The sequence below is a fragment of the Enoplosus armatus genome, chromosome 4 (assembly GCF_043641665.1).
Source record: "Enoplosus armatus isolate fEnoArm2 chromosome 4, fEnoArm2.hap1, whole genome shotgun sequence".
Classification (NCBI taxonomy): domain Eukaryota; kingdom Metazoa; phylum Chordata; class Actinopteri; order Centrarchiformes; family Enoplosidae; genus Enoplosus; species Enoplosus armatus.
The window spans coordinates 17,994,042-18,020,712 of NC_092183.1; the positions used below are offsets into that span (position 1 = coordinate 17,994,042).

The window sequence follows — 26,671 nt, forward strand, 5'->3', positions numbered from 1 at the left end:
ACAGAAGCTTGTCTGTGATAATGGTGAAGATGATGAGAACGTATAATAGCATATAAATTACATAATATGTTTCATAGTCTACACCATTAATTCCCATTTTGTTTTACTTGTGTCCCTTTAAGGCAAAGCAATGTCTACCTTTGAAACCTCATCACTGGTTGCAAATGACCAATTGAAAGTGATTTTGTTTAATTTATTTTTTTACTTTATCTTTTAGAAGAGGTCAGAATAATTCAGTAATTTGCAAGAAAAAATGCGTAAAGTGTAAAGAAAGTCTGAAAAAGCAAACATCATTTTTGGTATCAGAAATATGTTTTTGTTTTTGTCTTTTCTGTCCTGTTCATCCAATCATCTCTGAAACTAGCCACTGCTGTCCGGCCATGCCTCTGTTTCGGGCTGCGGGTGAACGTGGTGGGGCGAGGGCTTGGCCCGTGCGGAGGAGGATGAGGAGGCATATGGACTGGATGGGGAGCTGCAGGAAGACAGATGAAGATGGCTCTGTCCTTTCGTTGACGCGGCTGTGTCTGCTGAGCCTCGCTGACAACATGAAGGAAGTGTGGGTGAAAGACTATGCTGACAACTACCTGGACCATTACTCATTCAGACACATCATGGGGCCTTTCAACTTACTGCGTGAGTTTGTGTGGGTTTATTTAATGATCACATGTTGTGTCCCTCTCTTACAGGTAATATGTCCATTAACCATGTGAGCTGCAGTATACTGATTCACAGTATCAGCAAAATGCTTGAGATATGAATGAAAATTAAAGTCTGCCCTTAAGGAGAATTCATTTATTTACTCTCAGCTAGAGTCAGGGGTCGCAGATGTTTTTCTTCTTCATGTACTCAAACAATGTTCACAACTCCACGTTATGTACAGATGAAGTGATTTACAGAGTGATTGATCACTTCTAATCCTGCTACAACACATCTCTATAGCGGGTGAACTGGTCGAAGAGCTGACTTGGCTGCTGTGCACCAGAAAGCAGTTGTCCCGGGCAGCCCTCCACCTCCTGCTGGTCCCCCAACTCCGTAGCCTGTCTCTGGAAAGGTGTCCTGGTCTGGTCACCTCCGCCCTCTGTCCCCACATAGCTGCACGTTGCCAGGTCAGATGGAAACCAGTCTCCATGTCTCTGCCCTCATTAGCTACATGGCTATTGTATATTTTGTCTTTCAGCAATAGAGTGAGCTGCACAGATGCTGGATCAGTTATTTATAAGAGGAATATGTCTGACTTTTATGCTGTTAACTCACTGGTTTGTATTTTATGTCCGTGTATCCCACAGTTTGGAAGATTACTGCTAAATGTGAGACCTGAAAAGTTGTTAACTGTTGTATGTGTGAATGTCCAAAAATATTAAGAATATTACTCTGATGAGTGGGGCCCTGATTGCACAATCAACACCTTACATGCATATCCTTCATATTTTAAACATTGTGTCTGAGTATGAAGCCAATATTTTTCATTAAAATAATATTTTTTTCTATGGTATAATTTTGCATGACAATAGGTTATATAGGACAAAAATTACAGCTCCCAAAATAAAAAAACTTTTGTTGTAGACACAATTAATCTGATCATGATAGTAAAAGTTGTTTTGTTTCTTTTGATATTTTGTGTCCAGCCTATTACTCCTTAATGCCTTTTCTATTTCCTCCTTTTTGTCTCAGGGTCTGTGGAGTCTGGACCTATCTGGAGCCCAGCAGCTGCCTTCAAAGGTCCTGTCTGAAACCCTCTGCTGTCTACCTGCCCTGCGCTCGCTCTCCCTGGCTGGTACACCTTGTGACAGATGTGTAATCAGGACGATTGCCCACCGCTGCCGTTTGCTGCGCCATCTGGATGTATCCCGCTGTCATTTACTTTCCCCTGCTGCACTACTTCCTCTTGGAGGTGGGGCTTCCTTTTCGTCCTCTGGCTGTCCGTCTAAGTCATCTTCATGCTGCGCCTCTACATCCGAATCTTTTATTTCCCCTTCTTTCTCTGCACCGCCGCCGCCCCCCCCTCTCAGCAGTCTGCTCGCTCTGGATATTGGGTTTGGGGAACAAGAGGGAGACCCTGTGGCGGCAGCAGCCTACCTCCTCCTCTCCCTGCCCTGTCTGGAGAGAGTGGCCATGGTGGGCCTTGAGCAGGCCTGCTGTCTCATCCAGCACGGAGAGTTCGGCCAGACAGATGAGTTCGCTGACAGAGAAGGAGTTCCCAGGCTGGGGGAGGTGTGGAGGGAGTGGAGGCACAGGCAGGGCATGGACAGTTGGGGGAAAAAGAGAGAAGGAGCAGCATCAGATGAGGAAGATGAAGGTGAAGAGGAGGAGAGAATATTGTGGGAGGCGTATGGTAGTGAGAGTGAGGAAGATATAGGTAGAGATGAAGGGCCAAGTTGCTCTCAGAACCAAGCGGATGAAAAAAGGAGAGGAAGAGTTTTGTCAGGTGATGAACTCCTGATGCTGCACCTAAAGGACGTCAAGGGCTTATCATGTGATTCTCTGGACAGTTTAAGTCATTTGTGTCCAAACATCTACTCCATCTCTGTGAACGTTGATAATTATGAAGATGCTAGAGGAAGAAGCCAGGGGTCCCTGTTAGCCGCAGGCCTTCAGACGTGGTCAGGCCAGCTGCGGAGCCTCTCAGTACACTACCCAGGCCCTCTGGTGGATCTCTTTCCTGCCTTGCAGGTTGCAGGCTCCTCCTTGGTCTCTGTCACCCTGGAGGGGGTGAAAACCAGCCCTCACACCCCTCTACTGGAGGTCATCAAGGCCTGTCCCAGACTCAGAGACCTGCTCATCTCTGCTGAGCCTCCCACCACGTCACAGGAAGAAGAGGATGAGGATGGTCAGTGGGACGATCGGGATCTTCCACAGCTGCCTAACCTCTGCTCTCTCACACTCAAGTAAGGCTGAGGTGGACTAGGTAGTAGTACACTAGGAACTACTGACAGATTGTTTTCCTCCTAATCCGGCATCATAAAGGTATATCAGCAGCATACAAAACAAAAGCAAAGTAAGAGCTAAAAACAAGCAACCAGATGTGATGCAAAGCACATAATGAGTTTAGACCCTTTCATTAAAGCATGCATACAACACAGCACATTGTTACACGCTTTAACAATAACCTGTTATTTTGCCTTAGTTTTGTCTCTAAGGCTGATTGTGGAAACAGGTCACAAAATTTCAATCAAAATAAATTGTAATACACTTCAAATATTCTGTAGGCACAACCCACTGCATCCAACGCAATCATAATTTGATGAAGGTACCTTGACTTCCTATAAAAGTAATCTTCTTTTATTCATTTATTTTGTGTCTCTCATTCCCCTGAAGATTCTCCTACGAGCACAGCCAAATGAAGCCTGTCATGTCCTGGATGTTCCTGAAGAGGTCGCTCAAGTGTCTCCTGACTGGTTCTCCTTTACTGGAGAAGCTCTCACTGGTCTCCCTGCCGTGCCCTCTGAACTGCGTTTTACAGGATGTACTGCGCATAGTGGAGGTGGACCTGTATCCCTTTGCAGATTCGGCAGACTTACCTCTTAGGCCACTTGGTCGGGTACAACACATTGAGCTGCCGCGGACAGATGTGAAGATGATGACAGTGAGAAGTGTGATGCAGCGGAGCAAAAGACTCAAGTATGTAGATTTGAGTTACTGCTGGAAAATCAGTCAGCTTGAGTGGTTGGACTCCAAGAGGTTCAGTAAAGTCCAAGTTGTCTGGTCGTAGTGAAGAGATGAGCAGCGTCCAATACAGGAGCAACACTGCTGAAGGTGGATAAATAAAGCTTTACATTATTGTATGACTACAACTCTATAACTCTATTTTGTAACCTACAGACACAGGTTGATTTGACAGATTGCAATATGGCTTAAATACTTTTTATCTAAAATCAAAACATGTGGGGCTTGTTCCTGTAGTGCCTTATAGGAATTGCAAACTGTATCTTCTGTATGGTGTCATCATCATGTTTTTCTAAGGTAATGGTGAATTGAACAGGCAACATGTAGCCAAACTTATGTGTGATGAACACTGTGGTGTGTATTATGTCCTCTCAGAACACTAATCAGTGTAAAATCACTTAACAATTATAAGAAATACATCTGTAGACTCATTTTAGTTTTCAATGCTTTGATTTTAAAACTGATATGAACTTGACAGAAGGTAGCCAGATTGCTACCTCTTTAAATGGTATTCTAATGATATGCAATAAAGAAAGGGGGAAAATATTGACTGTTATTGTTCCTCTGTTCAGAAGAGACTAGAGAGAATGAGCACCAAAGAAGTGAAAATCATAACACGAGTGAGGCTGGAGCATACCAGACTGAATGAAACTGCATCTAATGGGCAAGCATCCAAATTCAGATGTGCTTTATTTGCATGTTTTGTGTTGTTACAGTATTGCCAAAGCGTACCGAACAAGGTTTACAACGTAAGAATAATAATTCAGAATGTAAGAGAAAAATGACAACAAATGCAAATAAATAGTTATATATATAATATAAAATGTATCATAAGAGAATATGTATGATAATTTGAGATAACAAGTTTAACAAGTGAATGAAACGAGAGAGAATAAAAGTTGTCTGTGGAAAATGCATCATAACAGAGCCAAACATACTCTGGAAACAGAAACACTAAAGAGGAACCACGGGTGGACTGAAAGAAGTCTGACACGTTTATTTAATCTACAGCAGTTTATTTATTTAGTAATTTAGGAGAAACTGGACTGGTGATTTACCAAGTTGTTCTTCCGGGTCCACATTCCAGCGAGTGGGTGGCGGTAATGCGCCTTAATCCTGGTTGCAACCCGCTATTAAATGGGAAAGAAGAAGAGGAACGGTGGGCGGTTTGGGTTTATCTATTGTGTCGCTTTCTGTACGGGCAACGCCGAGATCAAAATCAACCACACCGTGCTCGAGACGCCGACGTCACTCACCGGAGACCTGCCACATACTCGCTCAACATTAGCCAGCGGTTAGCATCTGGCAGCTCAGAAATGTGAAATCTTCCGCCAAAGGGGGGGGACTGTGACTTTTTTGTTTGTAAGTATGAAATCATTTAAAGGCCACTAACGTATAACTTTGCTGTGTTGACAGTGACGATTATAAAAATGTTAAAATCCAGGTCCTTTATCTCTTTCCTAACTGTTAACAGCTAAACACGTACGACAGTCTCTCTTCACAGACGTCTGAAAATACTCACGTTAACGTTAGCTAATGGTTACCTGCTTTATTTTTTTTAGCAATTGTGTTTCTCTGTCGTCCTTTGGCTCATTTCTGTTTACAGTTTAAATACGTTGAAATTGCTCATTACAACGTCGACATATCCCAAAGAAGCGAGAACATACCGTCATGTTCACTAGTCAGAGCACTTCGTCTAACGCTCGGCCTTTCTCATACAGAAGCCCAGAAGTTGTCTTGCAAATGTTAGCCGCAGAATGTTAATATTTATATATATTTCCCCCCCAAAAAGGTCACGATGACAAGTGAGGGAAACGGGATGGAGCCGCTGAACAAGCCCAATCTCCCTCCTTCAGCAGACTGATTCTTGATTTACACCAATAACTAACCAACAAGCAGAAGACAATCCGCATCATGGGAAGGTTAGTTTGGGAATGTAGATTGAACCTTCTCAGATCTGTGACATTTTTGGCCATACTTTGCTCAGGCTTTCCTCCCTTATATCTCTTGACAGGATCAGCTTTTCGTGCCTTTTCCCAGCTTCGTGGCATTTCAGCCTGTCATCCCAGGTTCTTCCCCGGCTCCTGATACCCTCCTTCAGACAGCTGCTCTTCATCGGCCTGGTGTTCTGCCTCATAGGACTGCTCTACCTGCTGCTTGTCACTGGAAAGGGGCCCGGCAGCTGGATCAGAAAGGAAAACCACTTCCACAGGTAAACTAACAGCTGCTCTCCAAGCTCTTATGTTATAGTGAACACAGGCAATACTATTTGAACAATTCCTTGTTGTCCAAAAGGCACTTGGCAAGGGTGACTGATGTGGATGCAACTGATACAAGCAACCCCAACCTGAACTATGGCCTGGTGGTGGACTGTGGCAGCAGCGGCTCCAGGGTATTTGTGTACTGCTGGCCCCGGCACAATGGTAATCCCCATGAACTGCTGGACATTCAGCAAATGAGGGATCAACACCGCAAGCCAGTGGTCATGAAGATCAAACCGGGTAAGATACGCAACAAAAGAGCATTACATATTAAACAATTTGCACTGTTTGTTTACTTAAATAATTAAACATAGTGTAAGACAAAACAGTGTAAGTTGGTCTTCATGTTCCTTGTAGGTATCTCCAAATTGGCTAAAACACCTGAGAAAGCCAGTGATTATATCTATCCACTGCTGAGCTTTGCGGCCCAACACATTCCCAAAAATAAGCACCAAGAAACACCCTTGTACATCCTGTGCACAGCTGGAATGAGAATCCTTCCTGAAAGGTACAGTTGGGCTTAATGAGCATAATGTAAACTCGCACTATTTCCAGAAGCCCCAGATGTAAATATAGCTGAAAGAAATGTTCAGGTTTAAACAGCACTAAGCTACACTGAAAGCATTGATGTTTTATATGCCATGCATTCTCTGATGAAGTTTCTGTGATTGTTTAATCTCAGTCAACAAGAAGCACTTCTTGAGGATCTGCGAACGGACATCCCAGTCCACTTCAATTTCCTCTTCTCTGATTCCCATGTGGAAGTGATTTCTGGAAAACAGGAAGGTAAATAAAAGGAATAGTTAAAAAAGACAGGAATGAAAATCGGTATGCTCTACTGAAATATATTGCAGTGACTTTATCAATTATTATGTTATAACATATTTAATACAGCGCAATAGTTTTGATTCATCACTGGGTGTTGAAAGATTTCCTGACAAATTGATGTGGCAAACAAACCAGTATTTCCTAAATTAGGGGGTTTAAGATTCTCCACTGCATTGTATACCCTAATTTAAAAGTAGTGCAAGATTGACGATGCTGGTAAATGTTTATATATTAACTTTACAATGTGTCGTCATTTGCTTTAGGTGTCTATGCATGGATTGGAATAAACTTTGTCCTCGGAAGGTTTAACCATGTGCACAATGGTAAGTGCCCAAGTGGTGTTTCAACAGTGTACCGTTTTAAAAAGTACATTTTTGTTTGTTTTTTTGTTATTAAATTGCTGATGTTACATGTTAACAATCTGCTTGAACAAAATGAACAACATGCATACCAAGTTGGGGGGGGGGAAGTCCACTCAAACATAAAAACAAATATGTAGCAACACAGCAGTCACATTATATCCCCTCCCTGCCTGGCTCTGCCACCTGTCTCCTGTCAATCTTTCAAGATGGGGAAGCTGTAGTGGAGGTAAATGTCCCAGGCAGCGATCAACAGGAGGCGCTGGTGAGGAAAAGGACTGCCGGTGTCCTGGACATGGGCGGGGTCTCCACACAGATCGCATACGAAGTGCCCAAAACTGTAAGCTTTGCTTCTCCACAGCAGGTTATTATCCACAACCAATTCTGTTTTTGTGCCGTCTTTGGTTTTTTTGTCACTCACCCTTTGTTCTTCTCCCTCCTTCCAACCTCTGTCATTCCCTGGTTAAACCTGTATGCACCATTTTTGTCCCGTGGAGATGATCTGCTCTCCATTCATCACTATTGAAGGCGTACTGTAAGCCTGCTGCATGACTCTATAGCAGGACTGAGAACATTAAGTCATTCATGTAGAATGCAATGGAAGTTGTCTGCAAAGAAATTTTGTTCGTGTGGTAGTGATTTATGTACAGTAGCAGGTTTAGCATGCGCTGCTTGTCCTCTTTGCTCTCATCTCGTTTGTTTCTTTACACCACATGATGTTCAATTAAATTTTCACTGTCATCTTCTTAGATAGTTTCAGCTTCTGTTCTTTGATGTTTTGAGATACATTAAACTAGACATAACAATATTTAGTTTTACTCTTAAGTGGTATCACTTAATGTGTTTCATGACAGCACTGTTGTCATCTATAAATGTTAAACAGGTATATGGATATGCATGGGTGTATATACATATACATATATATATATATATATACATATTATGAGGGTGTTGCCATTCCCAGGCTGATGTTTGTTTGCTCTCTAGGAGGAAGTTGCCAAGAACTTACTGGCCGAGTTCAACCTGGGGTGTGACGCACATCGCACAGAGCATGTTTATCGTGTTTATGTGTCCACCTTCCTGGGTTTTGGAGGAAATGCAGCACGCCAAAGATATGAGGAGAGCCTCATCAGAAATACTGCCACTCGAAACAAGTGAGATCCACAGCCAGATCTAATTGCTGGATTTCATTTCTTATTGTTTCCCACCAGTAAGTACACAGTATTGCGTGTCTTTACACTGTATTACTGATTTGTCCAGGCTCTTAGATCAGCATGTTGGTGAAACAGCCGAGTCTCCCCTCCTGGACCCTTGTTTACCCACAGACCTGCAGGATGACATCGGTCCATCTACGCAGAAGCTCCATCTGCGAGGCACGGGAGACTTTGACCAGTGCAGACAGATTCTCCAGCCGTTCCTCAACCGCACCAACGAGACCCAAACCTCCCTTAATGGTATCTACCAGCCAGCCATCGACTACAGCAACAGTCAGTTCTACGGCTTCTCTGAGTTCTACTACTGCACGGAGGATGTGCTGTGCATGGGCGGGGATTATAACGCTTCCAAATATGCCCGGGCTGCCAAGGTAAACGCTACATAGAAAAATCACATCTACTCTCGTGAAGCGTGCCAGATATACCCTCAACAAGTTACTTATTCTTCCCTTCGTAAGACATACAGTGTTTTCTTCCTCAAACTGTTTCACTTCCATCTGAAACAAGGATTTTAAGACCACCACGCCTTTTATGTTTTGTAAGGTTGTTGGTTTACTTACATTAAAGTAAATGGCATGTACAGTATTTGGATTAGGATAGTTATAAACTTTGTACAAAGCCTTTTTTTCAGAATCAATGAATACAATATTCTGTTAATACATATTAATTTGGCAAAATTGATCCCTGATTGGCCTTTGAATGATGCTTCTGTAGTTTTGATAGTATTTTGTGGGAGCAACAGAGGTTAATGTACTACTTATTGATCACTGGTTCCTGATGTTATTATTTAACATTTCCAGAGTTACTGTTCCACCCAGTGGAAGATTCTGAGGGAACGCTTTGACTCTGGCTTGTATGCCTCGCATGCTGATCTTCACAGACTGAAGTAAGTCAGGTTATCAAACCGCTTCTAAAGCTTAACTAAAGATGAGATGTCTGCTAGTTTGGCCAAGAATGTTTATCAATGGCTTTATGTTTATGTCTGCAGGTACCAGTGTTTTAAATCAGCATGGATGTATGAAGTATTGCACTCAGGCTTCTCTTTCCCAGCCAATTATAAAAACCTGAAGACTGCGCTATTGGTCTATGATAAGGAGGTCCAATGGACTCTTGGAGCTATTCTTTACAGAACACGGTTTCTGCCTTTGAGGTAAGATAGATTTTCTCTCACATGTGCCGAGCTCTCAGTCACTTCATAATCAAGCCTTAATGTGAGCCAGCGAAAAAGATCGTCTTAAATACCATCTAGTTAAATCTGTTCTTCAGTGTAAGTGGAGGAATGGTTGGTTAATCTTCAGAGCTGTCTTTGATAACACAGTGGAGAGTTGAAACAATGATCAGGGCTTAGGATTGGCTGGTAATGTGCATAGCACTAAGGCTTACAGGGACAGCAGCTTTTTACTGCATTCAGCAGCAGAAGGTAAATTAAAGCTGAGGAATGTCACTGGTGTCAAACATATCCTGACTGTGAAACGCAACTCTGTCGAAGCCTCTATTAAATGACAAATTATAGGCTCCAGTGCAAGAAATGAAACTGAAAGACAAAAACAATTTAAGTAATTATTTAACAAAATAGGTATCTTTCAATCTCATGATCATGGTGATTTATTAATGGACTACTCTTAAATAATGCCTTCATATCTGTCCACATGTGGTGGTAACCTTAAAAAAAAAAAAGAGTTGGTCCTGATCCAGCTTACTTAGCAGGTTTGAGCCTCACGACACATTGCTCGGACAAGAAACTGCACTTTTCTGCAATTCAAAGCAAGCTTCTGAAAAATCAGGATTCTTGTCAGATCATCTATTAACTTTACTAAACATATAATGAACATGGCCCTGGACTGAATTTCAGTATACACATTATCTCTTTGTTCAAAGCCGGTCTAATATGTGTGGGTTTGTTTGGGTGTTTTTTGCGTCTTCCAGGGACATCCAGCAGGAAACTCTGAAAGGAGCACACTCTCACTGGCGGCACAGCTTCTCTTTTGTCAACAACCACTACTTATTCCTGGCTTGTTTCTTCATTGTGTTGTTGTCTATTATGCTGTACTTACTGCGACTCCGCCGCATCCATAGGCGCACAGCGCAGCGCTGCTCGCCTTCCTCCGTACCGTGGTTGGAAGACGGCCTCGGCTCGCCCACACTCCCTGTCACCCTCTAAACTTTGTAGAGCATAAAGTCTGGAAAGCATGTCTGACTGTCAAAAGCCAACCTTCACTCCTTTTCTCTCTGAGGCCATCTGCCTGTTCAGTGTGCTTTTGAAGGCTTCCACCCTGAAAACAGGGCTGCTCCCTACTACAAGTTGAAACAGATGGTAGTGAAAATTGGACAAATGAGGAAGATCTTATGTGAGTCTTCAGGCTTACCTGAGCCATGAAAATATTTGTGTTGCAGTTATTTTGTTTAATATTGAAATGTGTTTTTTTTCTTGCCTGCCACATTTAGTCAAAATCAAATGGCAACTGCCTCCAGGTGTCTTCTATTTTATTTCTAAAAGAGACAAACAGAACGGTACATTGCTGGCTAAATAAATATGTAGTTTATACTTTCAATTTCACAAAGTTGGACAAATATACCATGGTGGCAATTTATTGGGCATTTGCCTTTCTTTATGCCTTTTATATGTGTATGATCACATCTTTTCTTTTTTGTTTTTATATTTGTTAAATGGTACAAGCACTCGCCATTTCTACAGAAACCTCAAATGCAATACGATTTATAATTAGTGGAGGGAGCACTTTGTAACGCAGTTGAGATGCACTTTCCAGCTGGAATGGTCTTTTTTTTTTTTTTGTGTGTGTGTGTTTCCCAAATTGTTCTGCCTCAACAAGACAAGTAGCCTTTAATAGCTATACTAGTGCAATACATGTCTTGTCACTGTTGGGAAACTCTCTCCAAAACACATTTGCTCTTTTGTCGAGAGTATCAGTCTCTCTTAAAGCCCTGCTGAAATCCTTGTGTTGGGTCATCTGACTTTTAAGTTGGATACCTTTGCATATATTTAGGTTGGGCTTCATTTTCAGAAGCTGTCATATCACTGCTGTAAGGGGATTGTATATGAGAGCACATGCCCCATTATTTATATGAAAATGGTCTAGTGAAAAGTTTGCACAGATGAATGCGAAATTAATGTTGTCACATTGCAATTCAGTAATAAAGGTTTTATGGTATACCTGTCTGGCTGTTTATTTTCATGGGGAGATCAGACTAAACAAATGGTGCGTGACCCTCGGCAAAGGCTGCTTCTCATGGAAATGGCATAAAGTAGTGAGAATGTAAACTGCTGACTTTAGATGAGTGAATGTCTTCATCTAGGCGCCTCACCATATTCAGTTTTGCCATAACTGCTGAGAAATGTTTCCACTTGTGGAGTAATATGTAATAGATAGTGATCAATGGATCTTTCCAGTCATCCGGCACTTGATGTACTCTGTGTGAGGTGTTAATACTTGATACTGCACGTGGGACACACTAGACCGTCCTGTGAGGTCCCCACTAGTAGCCTTCATTTGTTGCAGCTTCCATGGTAAAATAATAAAATCAGTATATTATTGCACTTGGATGGAAAAATGTTATTGTAAACATGTTCACAGTTCTTCAACTTGCTTGTACTGCTTTACAGTATAGGCTGAATACATGGCCCAGTTAACGGTCATATTGCTGACACTGAGCCTTTTAGTCAACAGTAAAGAACAGAGAAACTTCAACTCTCTAAGTGTGTCACATAGTATATGACAAAGTGGTGGTCACTATACTACTATGTTTGTAGTTTGTCTGCTGAACATGTGAATACCAGCTGCAACAGCACTGCTCGAACAAGTGGCTCTTTAAGATGGTTCCTCTAATGCTGAGTCACTGACACGCCACACAGCTTCGCCGACACACCCACTGTGTGCTTTGTGTATGGGGCTTATGTTTCAGCCAATGTTAACAGATTAAGTCCAACTCATTCGCTGTAAAGATGATTGACACTGTGTTACTTTCTTAAATAGAATAATATAATTTACATATCAAATATTTTGACCAACAAATGCTCAGATCTCTCTCTCTGTAGTGTAAACAGTGGACTGTATGTTCAGTCGAATCAACTTATAACACAAACTGGCACCCAGTTGGATATCAAGGTGAAATTTAAACTTCTGGCCTGGAACAAGAGACAGGATGACACAGCCAAAAAACATATTATAAATTATTAATAATAAGAGATCCAATGAGAAAACTGTGTGGTCATTAATTTAGCCTCATTAAGATGATTGGTCTCTAACAGACTCCTTGAGCTAATTTAGTTGAATAAGTAATTCATCTGAACCTGTAAAGTAGGAAGTGTGATAACACTTACTTGAGTAAAACATTGAAGGACTTTAACTTGTAATAGAGTAATCTTATAGTGTCGTAGGTTATTACTACTTCTGCTTAAATAGTGTGGGCATCTGAATATCTCTTCCACCACTGCTACAATCATATTCAGCGCGAGGAAACCACGAATTCTCTAGTGTATTAATGAACAGATGCTGCCTGATAAGGAGACCAAACCTACTTATCTATTCCAGCGGGACTGTACGATTACACTTATGTCAAACCCATTCAAACACTCTCTCAGATAAACGGAGACAAGCAGGGATACACAACAGGGCTGCGAAGTGTCAGAGGAATCTACCACGGAAACTTTTCATTGGCCGCCTCAAACCAAGATCCCGCCCGATTGTTGAGTATCTGGAAAATGATTGGTCCATATTCATGAGAGCCACGCCCCCGGCTGCTAACGTCACACGGGCGCTGGAACTCCACTAAGTAGAGATGGTGTTGTGGTTGTCCATGCCGCCGACACCTCTCTGAGTGTTATCTTGCACAGAAGACCGAGTGGGAGAGCTCAACACGCATGGAGTTGAGCTCGGACCGTGTGGTGGCAACTCTGGAGATGTCGCAGATCAAAAGCAAAGACGATGAACCTTTTGATGGTGACGGTGACTACGAGAGCTTGCCACCTCATGTCTCAGTGACGACCCACATGACAGCAGGAGCCGTGGCTGGCATACTGGAGCACACGGTGATGTACCCCGTGGACTCTGTCAAGGTAACGTACACAGAGGCAGCTTAGCAGAAAACCACATTTGTTTTGCGACTACTGCTCATTCACTAACTAGCTACAAAGCACTGCTAACTGCTCAAACAGCTTGCTATCGCTTGCTAACGAACGTTAGCAATAAAATGTTCAAGCTGCCCATCCTTAGTTAGCCTCAGTGTTAGCTAATTTAAACAAGGCAACCTTCTTGCTACAAGTAGACTGAACAAACCAGTTAAGCGGGCTAGCAAAAAAATAAATCGTAATAAAAAATACCATGTGTTAGCTAAACTCGGCAATTAGTCGCGGCTTTACTATTTTTTCACTTGTTTCTTGATATAACTATTAACTTTGCTAACATAGCAAGCTTACTGAACACCCAGTGTAACCTTAATTTACCAATGTCACACACGCAAGGTTAAGGTTTAACAAAGTTATCGTCATTTTAATCATGAGCTCGTTTTGCTCCATGTAAACACGTCTCCCTGCTATCACAGGGTTTCACAGGTCCCCCCCCTACAGTGAAATGAGTTACCCAGACTTGTCCTATTATACTGACGTAGGGTAAGTGAAGGTCAAGTACCTGGCTTGTTTGTAAAAGATGTCAAACTATCTTAAAACTTAAAACTAGACATATTACCACAGCCTTAGCTAAACAATGTTGCTAAACTTTGTAGTGCAGTTACTTTTGTGGTCACTCATAGATGCATTGACCAATGTATCCTTGCTGGGCTGTTAGTTTCAACAGAAAACTATTATTGAAATGTCTGGGATTACAAGATTGAATTAACACTTTATTTAAAACGTCACCAAGACATCTATTAGACATCTATTAGATAAGATTTAACTGTGTTGTCATTGCTCCCAGTAAGTACTTATACAGCAGATATGCGTATATATAAAATAAACACGTGTGGCATGAACAATAAAGCAATGGGGTAGTGATTGTAGAAAGGGAGGTAACTGTGTTATGTACAAAATAAACAAAAAACACTTTAGAAAATGTACAAAATGTCTTAATCGAGAAAGTAAAATGCATAATAAACGATAATGAAAATAATTGTGAGTTGCAGCCCTAATGCACAGTAAAAATAAAATGTAAAAATCAATTTATTATTAAGTCTTTCTTCTTTCTTAAACTGTTATAAAATAAATATTTTGGAGGTAGGAAAATAATGAATATACTATAATCTTCTGACGTCAATTACACTCACATGAGTCTCAAGGAAGATCAAGTTTGACCTTGAGTACATTTTGATAAAAAAGTCTGTCAGTTCTAATTTGTTGTCTAAAACTCACCACAAAAAGAGTTGCACATCAAGTAGCAATAACAATTACTAGTAATAATAATAGTAATAATGTTACTGCCCAAGATTGTTTAGCTTTTCGCAAAACTGAACAACGTCATTCTTGATTAAAGTTCAAGTTATTGAGGTGATGCTCTGGAGTCAAGTACAGTGGCTGTCGCAGTGGTTCACAGATGATGATTGTACTTTTCAAATTGTTGGACCATGAGTTCATAAACCGAGAAACCCCTCCTGACCACTTTGTGTGATTGATGTTTGGCAAATCGAAAAACGAATTTGTTCGCTGATGAGTGCCATCTTGAAGTTAAAGCCTGTTGTTGAAGTTAATGTTCAGTAGCTAAATGAAATGATTGTCTAGTTTGAAGCTTGTTAAAAATTGGCTTGTGTCTGCCAAGCAAATTGTAAACGGTTGGTTTGATTGTGAACTTTGCCCCTGCAATCCTCCTGCTCTGCTCAGCTATTGTTTTCTAACAATGTAGTGTTGTTTTGATAATTTGGCGCGCTGCTCTACCCCAACAATAATCTTGACGTGGCACAGACAACTTCATTAACAGGACTGCAAGAAAAAAAAACTTCCCCATATCCTCTTTGTTTCAGTGTCACAGTTCAGTACATCTTTCCAAAGTAACGCATGGGCCTTCATTAATTCAATTCAATTTTATTTATATAGTGCCAAATCATAACAGAAGTTATCTCAGGGCACTTTTTATATAGAGCAGGTCTAGACCGTACTCTTTAATAACAGAGACCCAACAATTCCCACCATGGGCAAGCACTTGGTGACAGTGGCAAGGAAAAACTCCCTTTTCACAGGCAGAGAAAGCTGGAGGAAAGAGCAGGAACATGGGGGCAGTAGGTGGCTTAAAGTCATAGATAGATCCAGACTCTACATCTCCAGAGGCAGAAAAACCTGCAGAAAGCAGGAGAGAGACGAGAAAGCACAAACCACTGTTGCAATTTCCTCTTGAGGTTTTTAAGTTTTCACAAGCACCTTACAGCTGTAGACGTGGTTCCCATTCAGTTTGATGAGTCCGTGTCTGGAGTTGACAAAGAACCTGTTTTGAAATTTCAGTGCATCTAAACTGATTAATGAAGGAATGAATCCTGGTTCGCAGCATACGGTATATGAAAACGATGCATCTAAGACATCAAAGACACAAACTCCAATGCGTTCATTTCCAGTTAAAGATTCTAAACTGTGTTTGGTGAAGTAATGAATTGGTGACATGCATCAAGCTTGAGATGCGTCAGCTTTTAATAAGACTTGGTGTATTGAATTTCAGTGGATAGTGTTAACAACCCACTGAACCTCTTAACTTACTTGGTTCAACCTCCCAGTAAAGAAGGAGACACAGTGAGGACTTGCGGGGGAGTAGCCCGTGCTAATGCTAGGAGGGGGATCTTATCGGTGTTGCGCACATTTGGAATCAGCCTCAAGCAGCAAAGGGTGTGTGTTTGCAGTTGTTCTTCTGCAGTGTTGATTAGTAAACTGCCACAGAGCCAGAGCTGCCAAAAGCTGAATTACTGCATATAAATTAGAAAGATGAGACACAGTGTAATGTAGTAGATGGGAGTGTTTCCTTTTTTATTTTGGTTAAATGGTTTTGGTACCACAGTGAAGTTAATAGCATCTTTATGCAGACAGCGCTCATGTTTAATTTTGTGCAATTATTAGCTGTTTGACATTATGAGTACTGTAAATAAAAAGCTGTTTCACATTATGATTATCAAGAAAAATCAAAAGTTAACAGATTCTGTTGAGAACCTAATGATGATCTAATTTACATGCTTGCTCTAAATTTAATCTTCTAACCCTAACCCTAACCCTTCCCTAACTTTAACCAGGTTTTAGATGTTTAATCTTTTCTTTAACTCATCTGTTAAACATATATTTTATTTTGTATGGCTAAGCTTTGAGTATTTGGCTTTTGGTTACTGAAGATGTACCCATGTTGGTGCATAAGGGTCTTTCATCATCAGGCATCAGGAACGTTATCTCTAAAAAAGGGCCCAGTCCTAGGATACAGTTTGAACTGTCTGTAAGTTGCTTCGTGCCGAACATGATTTACCCTTCAGATCTCTAGAGCAAACTGATATTGTAATTAGTTAACCAGTTTTATCCATCAGTTGGCCTATAAAAGAAAATCACTTTTAACTCTTCAACAGAACAATGTGATTTGTAGTGCATAAATTCAGTCACACAAAACGTGAACTGTGCTACCAAGTTCTTTCTGTCCCAAGTTCCCAAATCTGTATCAAACGGAAATGTAAGTGATATTTTATTGTTAAGCCGAAGGAAGGAAACACATGGGAACATGCTGAGGAAGATAGACTTGGCCTATCTCCTGAAACAGCCCCAGATCTCTTCACATATAAAAACATGCTTTGTGGTGTGCAGATAACTTGGCATGGTGGAGTAAAACAAAGAGCTGCCACAGCCTCCCACACCAGCCTTGGGAGAGAAACACATCACTCAGTCAGGACCTCACTGCTGCCAAGTACACTTACTGTCAGAACAATGTGACAGCATTACTGAGAACAATACATCAAGAAATCATGGTTTGGCCTACACCAGGTGTCCACATTCACGCCCTAGCTTTAGCACTTGGACACTGTGTTTGTCAAGTCTAACCAAATCAGAGCAAATGATAAACAACGGTTTAAATGTATGTGTTTTATTATTTCAGACAAGGATGCAAAGCCTGCAGCCAGACCCGAATGCACAGTACAAGAGTGTGTATGAGGCTCTGAGAAGGATCATCCGAACAGAAGGGATCTTCAGACCGCTGAGGGGCCTCAACATCACCATGATGGGAGCCGGACCCGCCCATGCACTCTACTTCGCCTGCTATGAACGGGTCAAACGCTCACTAAGTGACGTCATTCAGAGTGGAGGCAACAGCCATTTAGCCAATGGTATAAGTTCCCACGTCTCAACACAAATCACTTGATTTTCATACCAACTGCTTTCACACTAGACTAAGCTACATGGCCTGGAGGAGTGTAGTTAAGTCATTTTAATGCCATATCCTGTTTACAATGGAAAGGATAAAGCCATATTCCAAACATAAACAATCCAAACATGCTATCTCGGATATGTCGGTACAAACCAATTGTTTTTTAGCATGCAAACCTCGACCTCAACTAAAATAAAGCTAATGAATTTGATGTTAATATTGTTGTAAACACAGTCATTGATTTAGACAAGATCTGTTTATGTTTTCACAGGTTTAGCAGGTAGTGTGGCCACTGTTCTCCACGATGCAGTCATGAACCCAGCTGAAGGTGAGAAAAGGAAAAAGGATAAAGTTGACGTTGTTCTATAATTTTCTTGTTGTCAACAGAAGATCAAAACCAACAATCAATTAATGCTACTTACAAGAATTATCTGGGTGTCCAATGCCTGACAAGCTTTATTCCTCTGTGCCATACAGCTCCATTGTTGTCCAGAAAGACAAACCCAAAACAACAGTGAGCCAAATCGTTGCACTGGGTGACATGTTCCTTCATTACAATGTACTTGGGAACTGTAGTTTAGTCTGACACAGTCCCAGCTGCAGTAAATACTCACTAGAGCACCAAATGTGGATTAATCCGCACCCGAAAATAGTCCACAGATGCACTATACACACATGCACTTTATACTCGTATAATATTTAAGTTTCTTAAAAACTACAGTGTCCAGCTGTTAATGATCTAGTTTTATTTAAAAATGAACACTATATACTTGTGACCAGTATTTGAATATTTTAGATCCAGTAAGAGCAAGTGGACTTGGAGCTGGTTGGCACAGACAGAGGAGGGAGGTCACACAGACCAGCTAATGCATTGCTGGTTTTAGTCTTTTCATGGGACTTATTGACAATAACATAAATGTAGAATAATCCCTGCCATATCCTTTAAAACTGCAGATATTAACACTGTTCTTGGACTGTACTGGTCAGCACAAAATAACTAATGAAATGATGGATTTGGTTGTAACTTGCCAATTAGATAGACCAGGGGTGCACACACTTTTTCAGCATGCGAGCTACTTATAAAATGACCAAGTCAAAATGATCTACCTACTATAAAAATGCAAAACATATATTTATTTATAAATATATTGAGTATTCTTTATATGTACAATATATGTTGGTGTACCTTGCATAACTGCATGAACCCATATTGCACAATATAACTCTGTACATTTTTTGTCATTACCTTACTCTGATGACTTGCACTGAATGGAATCAGCCAGGGATGCATTTTGCCGCACTTGGCGCGCTTGTACGCACATGCGTGGTGACCCATGTGTCAGAAAAGATCAGATGTCAGACTGGCTGCCCTGTATGTCAATCAAGTGACAAATTTCATAGTGAGGATGGATGATAGGCTGACATCTATTTTTCTAATGCCATGCGATCTACCCACACTACCTTTGCGATCGACCGGTAGATCGCGATCGACGTATTGGGCACCCCTGAGATAGACCATGGTATCATTCATAAATGGTATAATAATGATCATTAATAACTGTCTGGCTTGCCTGTTAATACATTTAAAAGATATTTAGAAGTAAGTCATTTTTCTAATATAACAATAATTTTTAGGGGGAACAAATCACTTAATTGTCTTTTAGCAGCATGGCCTTGCCTCGTTATTTAAGTGTAAAGCATGAAATGTATGTGATAAAACATGCTAACACTGCTCCTTGTTTCCCTCCCTTGCTCAGTGATAAAGCAGAGGATGCAAATGTACAACTCGCCATATCGAGGACTTTGGGACTGTGTTCAAACAGTAACGCGTACTGAGGGTATGGGAGCCTTCTACCGCAGCTACAGCACACAGCTGACCATGAACATCCCTTTCCAGGCCGTTCACTTCATCACCTACGAGCTGATGCAGGAACAGTTTAACCCCCACAGACATTACCACCCTGGCAGCCACATAGTGTCGGGGGCAGCGGCAGGAGCCATTTCTGCAGCAATAACCACTCCACTTGATGTTTGTAAAACTCTGCTCAACACACAAGAAAATGTAGCGCTCAACTCGATGAACATCAGCGGCCACCTAACGGGAATGGCCAACGCCTTCAGGACAGTGTACCGGCTTGGTGGTCTGGCGGCCTTCTTCAAAGGGGTCCAAGCTCGGATTATATACCAGATGCCCTCCACTGCCATTGCCTGGTCAGTGTACGAGTTCTTCAAGTACTTCCTGACAAAGCAGCGGCTGGAATCGGAGGCGGGGCCTGGACCGATGTAATGGAAAGTTACGAAAGAAAGACTGGAACTGACGACAGAAGGCTCTCACCTGAAGCTGCGTGAGCTCACTGTGTGCTGTTTGAGGAAATAACATCAGTTATTGTCTCACAGGGAAGTCATCATGGTGGAGGAGTGGCAGAGAATGGCACTCCTGATTGTGCACTTAACTTAGTCTTTGTGTGTTCAAGTTAAGATGATGTTGCACAAGCAGGATATGCAACAGAGACGACTATTCTTAAAAGGACGGATACATGAAGAAATGTTGAACGGTCATCTTCTTCCTCCTCCACTCCACAAACGCATCAACTGCAAGTCTCTTTTTTTCTACATGTGGCGAACGTATAATTAAGTTGTCTTGAGTGATGTTTATAGTTCTTAATATTGGAACTTTTTATTTATTTTGTTAGCTTTCCGAGGCTTGCATTTTATGGATGCGGAAGAAACACAATGTTGTTTGTTTGTTTTATTTCATGGTGTATTTATAAAAAAAACATCACAACACATTCCTTATTTTAACTCCACGGCGAACGAAACAGTTGCGCTCTCCAAGTGCCTCACAAATATTAAATGCTGCTTCACCTTTTTTTTCTCTTTTGCCCTCTTGTTTTCGACAGAAAAAGTCTTTATTTCATTTTTGTTTGGTCCAAGTTGTTTTTCAAAAGAAGTGCACTTTTCTGTTGTAAGATGAAACCTTATAGTTGGCCTTTATGTCAAAACTGGTCACATTTGTCAAATCTGAGCTTACTGAAATGAATGCTTTTTGGGTTTTTTTCCCCAATTATTATTATTATTATTATAATCTGCACCTAATGGTCAAATGCCAGCCTGAAGCAATTTTGATTTTATTCTCCCTCAGTATCAAGGTATGTCGGCCGTAATGGTCCAGTTATTTGCCTTGTTAAAGCGCAGCACTGCTATCCTCCTGAGTCATGCACAATAATAGTATAATTTAAAGAATCATACCTGTTGCAGAAAGAAGGCAGCTTGTTTATATGTATTCAAAAACGTGAATATATATATTTTGAAGGTGAAACTTCATTATGCAGGTCCAGAGGTGGATCAGATCAGGCTGTTACTCGGAATGGTGGTCATATCTCAAGCTTCATGTGTGTCTGTACCAGTGTGAAGTTTAGCTTTTGTTTATGTGTGTCATATTGATCTTGAACCTAAAGGTTGTAGATTGTATATAAAATATTTTCAGAGTATACATTTGGCTGAAACTTGCAGACTTTCTGTTATCCAAAATGTAACACTTCCACATTATTTTGAAACTGACCAACGACCATGGGCACTCTTTGTTACCATAGACCAGTAAAGGCCTGATCAAATCAGTTGGTAAGCAGGCAGTGCTGTTTCTTTTATTTCCACTTGTCCTGTTGTAGTGACACATTTCCTGTGTGCTCACTGCTCTCTCCAGTCTCTTGAATATTTTCCATTCAGTAGTCAAGACATTCCTCTAGATATTGATGTAATCCAGCAAGCAGCCAGATTTATTTGTTTTTAATTACGGAGTTGTTGTTTTTTTCCTTTGGTAAAGTTCATAGAGTTTGTCAGATTCCAGCGGTCTCCCAAACCGTTTAGTAACAGATTTATTATGCTTGAACTATAGGGTAATTGTTAATATACCAAAGACGTGGATTGTATTCTATGCATCTTACTTTTAACCTGTAATTATGATGCTGGTTGCCTGCCTGCTGTGAATTGCTCATTCCACCTTTTTTGCCCCACAGTTTCCACTCAGAGTGGCGATAACTTGCCTCATCACTTGAATTCTCCAGTGTCTCTCTTTTAGCTCTAGAGGCTTATTTTCTGTATGTGTCTGGAGCTTAATGCTGCTTCTGCATTTTCATTTGTTCCTCAAAAAGTTTCATTGACTACTAAACTACTTGAGCAAAAGCAGTTAAAAGTGGAAATTGTATGTTATTATGAATATTTTGGAAAATGGCTCATTTTTATTTACTGATCACTTACTGGATAAGATGTTATGTCAGCTGCAATATAAAAGCAGCTTAAACAGCATAGATTCAGTCTAATCACCGTTAGGTTAGTCTATTGCCCACATTGTGTTTGTTTTTTTCGGTTGGATCCACAGAATAGCTTTTGATTTATCGCATTATACTTACAGTCAACACCGCTTGCCCTTTCCCACCATTCCTTGTTGATTCATAGTAGTGAATCATAATCCCCCAAACTGTGCTGCGACACCTGTGTCCAGGTACCTTTAACGTGTCAAAATAGTGTTTCTAATAGATGCTTACATTTTAAAGGAGACAGGAGGGCTGATATTCTATGTGGAGATTTCCATGATGTAAATATGTTTATGCTATTTACGCACAAATGATTGAAATGGGAGTTTGGGATGATTTGCTGAGTGCTTTCTCCGGAACGGGAATGGAAGTTTGACCATGCAAATATGAAATGATTGTGATAATGCTGCTACAGTATGTAACACTGGAGCCGAAATAAACATGCAAGTGAGGAATGCTGTGTTTTTTGTTTCTGAACTGAATCAATATTTGCTTTGGTACTCTACGTCCTGTCTCAGTCCAAGTCTTTTAGACGTTGGTTTGTTTTTATATTTTACAACCACCGAGGGTTTTACAAGTCAGTGGAGCTTTAATTTCAAATGACCTCCTTTCCAGTGCAACTATGCAACATTTCTACCCGAACAAGGCAAATGAGGCACAACACTGCTGTTGACTACAGTTGGGATCCGTGCTACCAATTTCAAAAGAGTGAAAGCCTTGAGGAAAATTAGCATGAATGATATAAGGTTCAAATTGATCACCCCTTAGAAGGAAAATCAGGAAAATCTGACTTGTCAACCTAATTTCCTTTGAGGGTGAAATGGTTTACTTTTTGTTTCACAAGATTTAGTGTCACCACTGAAAACTTGAATGACTAATTGTTGTGTGAGGATGATAAAAACGCTGCTAGTGTGGTTAAAAACAAATGAAGCAGTTAGTGAACAGGCTGTGGGCGAATATTCATAATGAGTACGTGTAATGCCGGAGTTATGCAGTTCCAGCCAGTAGAGGGCAGTATCTTGTCATTTAAAGGTTGTCATCACGGACACACGCTAACAATCCTCAAAGGCAGAGATGATGTTGACGTGCTGTCACCCAGTACTCAGACACATGATGATCTCATAATCAGGCCATCACTGTTTGCTCTGCTCTGATTTCTCTCTCATAGAAAGGAAAGTGTTTGAAGAACCACCTGCAAATCTTGAGCTAGGATTAAAAATGATGTGGGAGGTAATTACTTTGCCAACACTGATAATTCAGGGTAAAGAAAACATTTAGATATTCATTACACATCAGATGTAGGCTTTGAAGTTAGTATGTTGCTTTTCTGCTGCAGTGTAGCAGCTCTTCTGCTTCTCTGTCTACATCTCATTGTTTGTGATTTAATGAGGAAAATCATTGAGCTATTACATCTCTTTTACCTGGATTCACTTCAAGTCTCCCCCCATATACTGTATCCCTTTATACTGTGGACAAAATAACCGAAACACCTTACATCATAACGACTTAACAAACTGCCCCTCAAAAGTTAAGGAAGTTAATCAACTCTCAGTATTTGCTTACAAAGGCATTCTTGTTGCTTTGCACAAAAAGTGTGTATTGATAATATACATGTGAGAACAATATGCCTAATCATTGCATTACTGGGAGTGGTCACACAACACCAATGACGAGTATCATTAAAAGTACAGGGTGAAATGCGTGCACGCCCTCATTGACCTCATGTTGTTCAGAGTTATCCATGTAGTAATTGCAAAGTTTTGTTCTTGTGTTTTATTTATTCTGCTGTTTATATGAAGGTAAATACTGCATTTCAACTGTGTGTCCTGTACACAATACAGTATGTAATGGCAGAAAAACCAGACGGATCAGATTTTGTATTGAGATGCAGACAGTGCAGAGCTTTTATTCCAAACCAACATGCCTCAGGACACGTACACTTGTTCCGTAACGTCGTGGTCCCTGATGTGTTTAGTTTTCGCCCTTGTCCACGAGCAGGTTGTTTATCTGAAGCGCACAATGAATGCCCCCCTCAGCCCATGTCCTCTGTCCTTGTCATACTGCTCTCAAATCACTTTAATCTGCAGTAAACTGCCCCACTACTTTATATCTTTATCCCACAGATAAGAACACTGGAAAATTACTCTGTCTTCCCCCTGTTTCTTTCCCTTTCTTTCTCACACACACACACACACACACACACACACAAACACACACTGTTCGCGGCCACACAATCAATGTCGACCATCGGATGAGTTGGATGCAGCAGTGTATCTGCTGATGGGAGAAGAAAGGCAGCTGCTCTACTGGTACCGTAACATGAGGGATCCAGTTACACTACCCGAGGAAGTTTACGAGTGTTCCCATGTGAAGAGATCAGGGCTGTTTTAAACCTCCTTATCAACTCCAACAAGTTTGTCAGACAGTCACGGCATATTGGAGCACTGACAAAGGCCGTCTTTGTGGTCGGGGTTTGGTTTTCTCCTCATCTGTTATGAGGATCTGCTTGTTTTTCAAAGCATCATTGGCCACCTTGAAGAGCACGACGATGGCTCCACGACCACACTGTTCATCTCACCATCAGATCCCTAAACGTGTAGACAAAGAAGATAAACTCTTGGGACTTAACGCTGCATTTCTTGGCATTTATTCCTGCTTTATTTTCCACATCCCAGAAAATCTTCACGTAAAATCTATGATCCAAGTATAGAGGAGGAGATAAGGCAGCAATGTTATAAACTCCTCCTCGCTGCTTTTCATCATTCACTTGCCAAATCCAGTTAATCCATGTGGTGCAGAGACAGAGACGGAAACAGACAAGAGTGTGTTTTTTAAGTCTTCTGTGTTTGTGAGTCAATGTACCGTGTCTCTTTGAGCCTGCGGAAGTGCAGGTATTAACAATGGCAAAGTGCAAAAAATAATAGCCCTTCTAACCTTCAGCTTCACCCTTCAACAAGCTCCTTTATCTGATGAACGTGTTCATATACGGCCTGAGACTCTGAGAGACGCTGAGAGATACTGTCAGATTTTCAGTGCCGTCAAAACAGATGCTATCTGCCCTCTTCATGTCTAATTACCTGTTTACTCCAAGGGCCTAGAATGAATGGTGCTGTTGATAAGAGCTCACATTAGTTTAGGGAAATCGTTGAGATTCAAGATTCACATTTGGGTTTTTTTATTCATTCATGACATTCTAAGAAATTCCATAGTATGTTTAACTTTCCTTGTGTTTTATAAATTGATTTTATTCTAAAAGTTAGAGGAGTGATCAACCCTTAAAAACAGAAGAATGTGGAGACAAGGAATAAGGAAAAATAACATTATGATAATCCTTTGGCACTTGTTGCCTGGGTACAAGTCAGACATGTTCCTGACGTGAGAGGTCTCAAGTCTCCCTCTATCAATCCCTCTGCTCACATTTTGGTTATGTGACTATACTTAGCCTTAACCTTTTTAAATGTGTAAAGCACTAAATCCTGCATGCCGTCTTATCAGCCCGGCATGCCAACCTGCATGAGGCTATACTCACTTCTTGGGCCGCATTGTTTGGTATTTAGCTTTTATTTAAATAGTTCAAAATGAAAAAGTGCAAACTACTTTTCTAAACAGCTCAGAAATATCAGTAGAGGAGAGCATTTAAGTAGTAGTGCGTTAAGGAGAGGAGGCTCTAGCCTGTAGCAGCAGCATACAGTGAATGTAAAGGTTGGCTGACACACAGCATAGTGTGATTATATACATCATTCATAATTTCACTTTTTTTTCATTCACGTCTTTTTTTTTACTAATTAAAATAAAATTACTGATAATAAATAATCATGCTGCAACTAATCAACATAGTTGTTATCATTGTCTATTATTACTCAGAAAAATGGGTTTTAAGTGATGAAGTGGCTGAAGTAACTCATTTGACATAGTTGTCTAAAGGTCTAAAGAAAACTTCTGTAGTAAAACATATTTGGTTTGCATACATTATTTTTGTATAGCCCATAAATGTGTTATTTTCACGAACAAGCAGCACTGGCCGCGGAGCCTTGTACTACAATGTTAGATGCCGTTCCAATTCCTTATTCCCATCACCCTCTTTCACCCTCTGTATGTCCCAGAATGATAATTATGTTAACAAACAGGTTCTGTTACTACAATAATCACACTCACGAGCCACATTATGGCTTCACTACTTCATGCCACAATGACACAATCAAAACTGGCATCCTCTGACTGAACTTGACGCAGTCTGTCTTTGATTTGAAAAAAGATGCACTTTAACCAGCCTTAAAACTCCATGTATGACTATCTGGAAGTTGTGAAGTGGTTATTCTCATTTGTTCCTACAGTACAGTGCTGCTTACTTGCAGCATACTTCTTTATACTGAATGTTTCTTTTGGTATTCTTTTTTTTCTCTGTTGCATCTTTTTAATTTTCACTGCTTCAATCATCCAGTTTTCCCATTTGGATGAAGTTTTATCTTTTCATATATCTTCCTGTTTGTTCCTATTGTTCTTTGACTAAAACACTACACTCTGTCATTTCTCTGTGAACTAATCTGTTTATATTTTTTGTTTGATTTTTTGCACACTGAGTCATTTTAAATCCAACAAAATGTCTTAGTTTCACACAGCTTTCCTCATGATGTCACCTCGAGAAGGCTGAAGAGCAGTTTATCTCCGTGTAATCAGGTCAGGGGCTCTTTAAAGGAATCACATCTC

General features: G+C 40.7%; 3 protein-coding genes across 3 annotated transcripts; all 3 read left to right on the plus strand.

Moving 5' to 3' along the window:
* Positions 1-380: 380 nt before the first annotated feature.
* LOC139283802 (uncharacterized) lies at positions 381-4,323 on the plus strand. Its single transcript, XM_070903843.1, has 5 exons — positions 381-633; positions 940-1,106; positions 1,672-1,928; positions 2,010-2,885; positions 3,316-4,323. Exons 1-5 carry the CDS (start codon positions 381-383, stop codon positions 3,707-3,709), a joined length of 1,947 nt encoding a protein of 648 aa, XP_070759944.1. The 3' UTR covers positions 3,710-4,323.
* A 612-nt stretch (positions 4,324-4,935) lies between these two features.
* entpd4 (ectonucleoside triphosphate diphosphohydrolase 4) lies at positions 4,936-11,488 on the plus strand. The gene is made up of 13 exons (XM_070904371.1): positions 4,936-5,025; positions 5,456-5,585; positions 5,678-5,875; positions 5,959-6,164; positions 6,282-6,432; positions 6,607-6,710; positions 7,016-7,075; positions 7,321-7,475; positions 8,099-8,265; positions 8,372-8,696; positions 9,126-9,211; positions 9,314-9,475; positions 10,252-11,488. The coding sequence occupies exons 2-13, from the start codon at positions 5,578-5,580 to the stop codon at positions 10,484-10,486; spliced, it is 1,857 nt and encodes a 618-aa protein (XP_070760472.1). The 5' UTR covers positions 4,936-5,025; positions 5,456-5,577; the 3' UTR covers positions 10,487-11,488.
* Positions 11,489-13,204: 1,716 nt separating this feature from the next.
* On the plus strand, positions 13,205-20,404 carry slc25a37 (solute carrier family 25 member 37). Its single transcript, XM_070904777.1, has 4 exons — positions 13,205-13,399; positions 17,382-17,610; positions 17,923-17,979; positions 19,409-20,404. The coding sequence occupies exons 1-4, from the start codon at positions 13,205-13,207 to the stop codon at positions 19,936-19,938; spliced, it is 1,011 nt and encodes a 336-aa protein (XP_070760878.1). The 3' UTR covers positions 19,939-20,404.
* Positions 20,405-26,671: the final 6,267 nt, after the last annotated feature.

Excerpts from the sequence above, each read along its gene's own strand:
- slc25a37 (XM_070904777.1), top strand. The coding sequence starts at position 13,205 with ATGGAGTTGAGCTCGGACCGTGTGGTGGCAACTCTGGAGATGTCGCAG. Across the intron at positions 13,400-17,381 it reads ACCCCGTGGACTCTGTCAAG|ACAAGGATGCAAAGCCTGCA; the intron begins GTAACGTACACA and ends TTATTATTTCAG. Across the intron at positions 17,980-19,408 it reads AGTCATGAACCCAGCTGAAG|TGATAAAGCAGAGGATGCAA; the intron begins GTGAGAAAAGGA and ends TCCCTTGCTCAG.
- LOC139283802 (XM_070903843.1), top strand. The coding sequence starts at position 381 with ATGCCTCTGTTTCGGGCTGCGGGTGAACGTGGTGGGGCGAGGGCTTGG. Across the intron at positions 634-939 it reads GGGGCCTTTCAACTTACTGC|CGGGTGAACTGGTCGAAGAG; the intron begins GTGAGTTTGTGT and ends ACATCTCTATAG. Across the intron at positions 1,929-2,009 it reads TCCTCTGGCTGTCCGTCTAA|CAGTCTGCTCGCTCTGGATA; the intron begins GTCATCTTCATG and ends CCCCCCTCTCAG.
- entpd4 (XM_070904371.1), top strand. Across the intron at positions 5,876-5,958 it reads AAGGAAAACCACTTCCACAG|GCACTTGGCAAGGGTGACTG; the intron begins GTAAACTAACAG and ends GTTGTCCAAAAG. Across the intron at positions 9,212-9,313 it reads GCTGATCTTCACAGACTGAA|GTACCAGTGTTTTAAATCAG; the intron begins GTAAGTCAGGTT and ends TTATGTCTGCAG.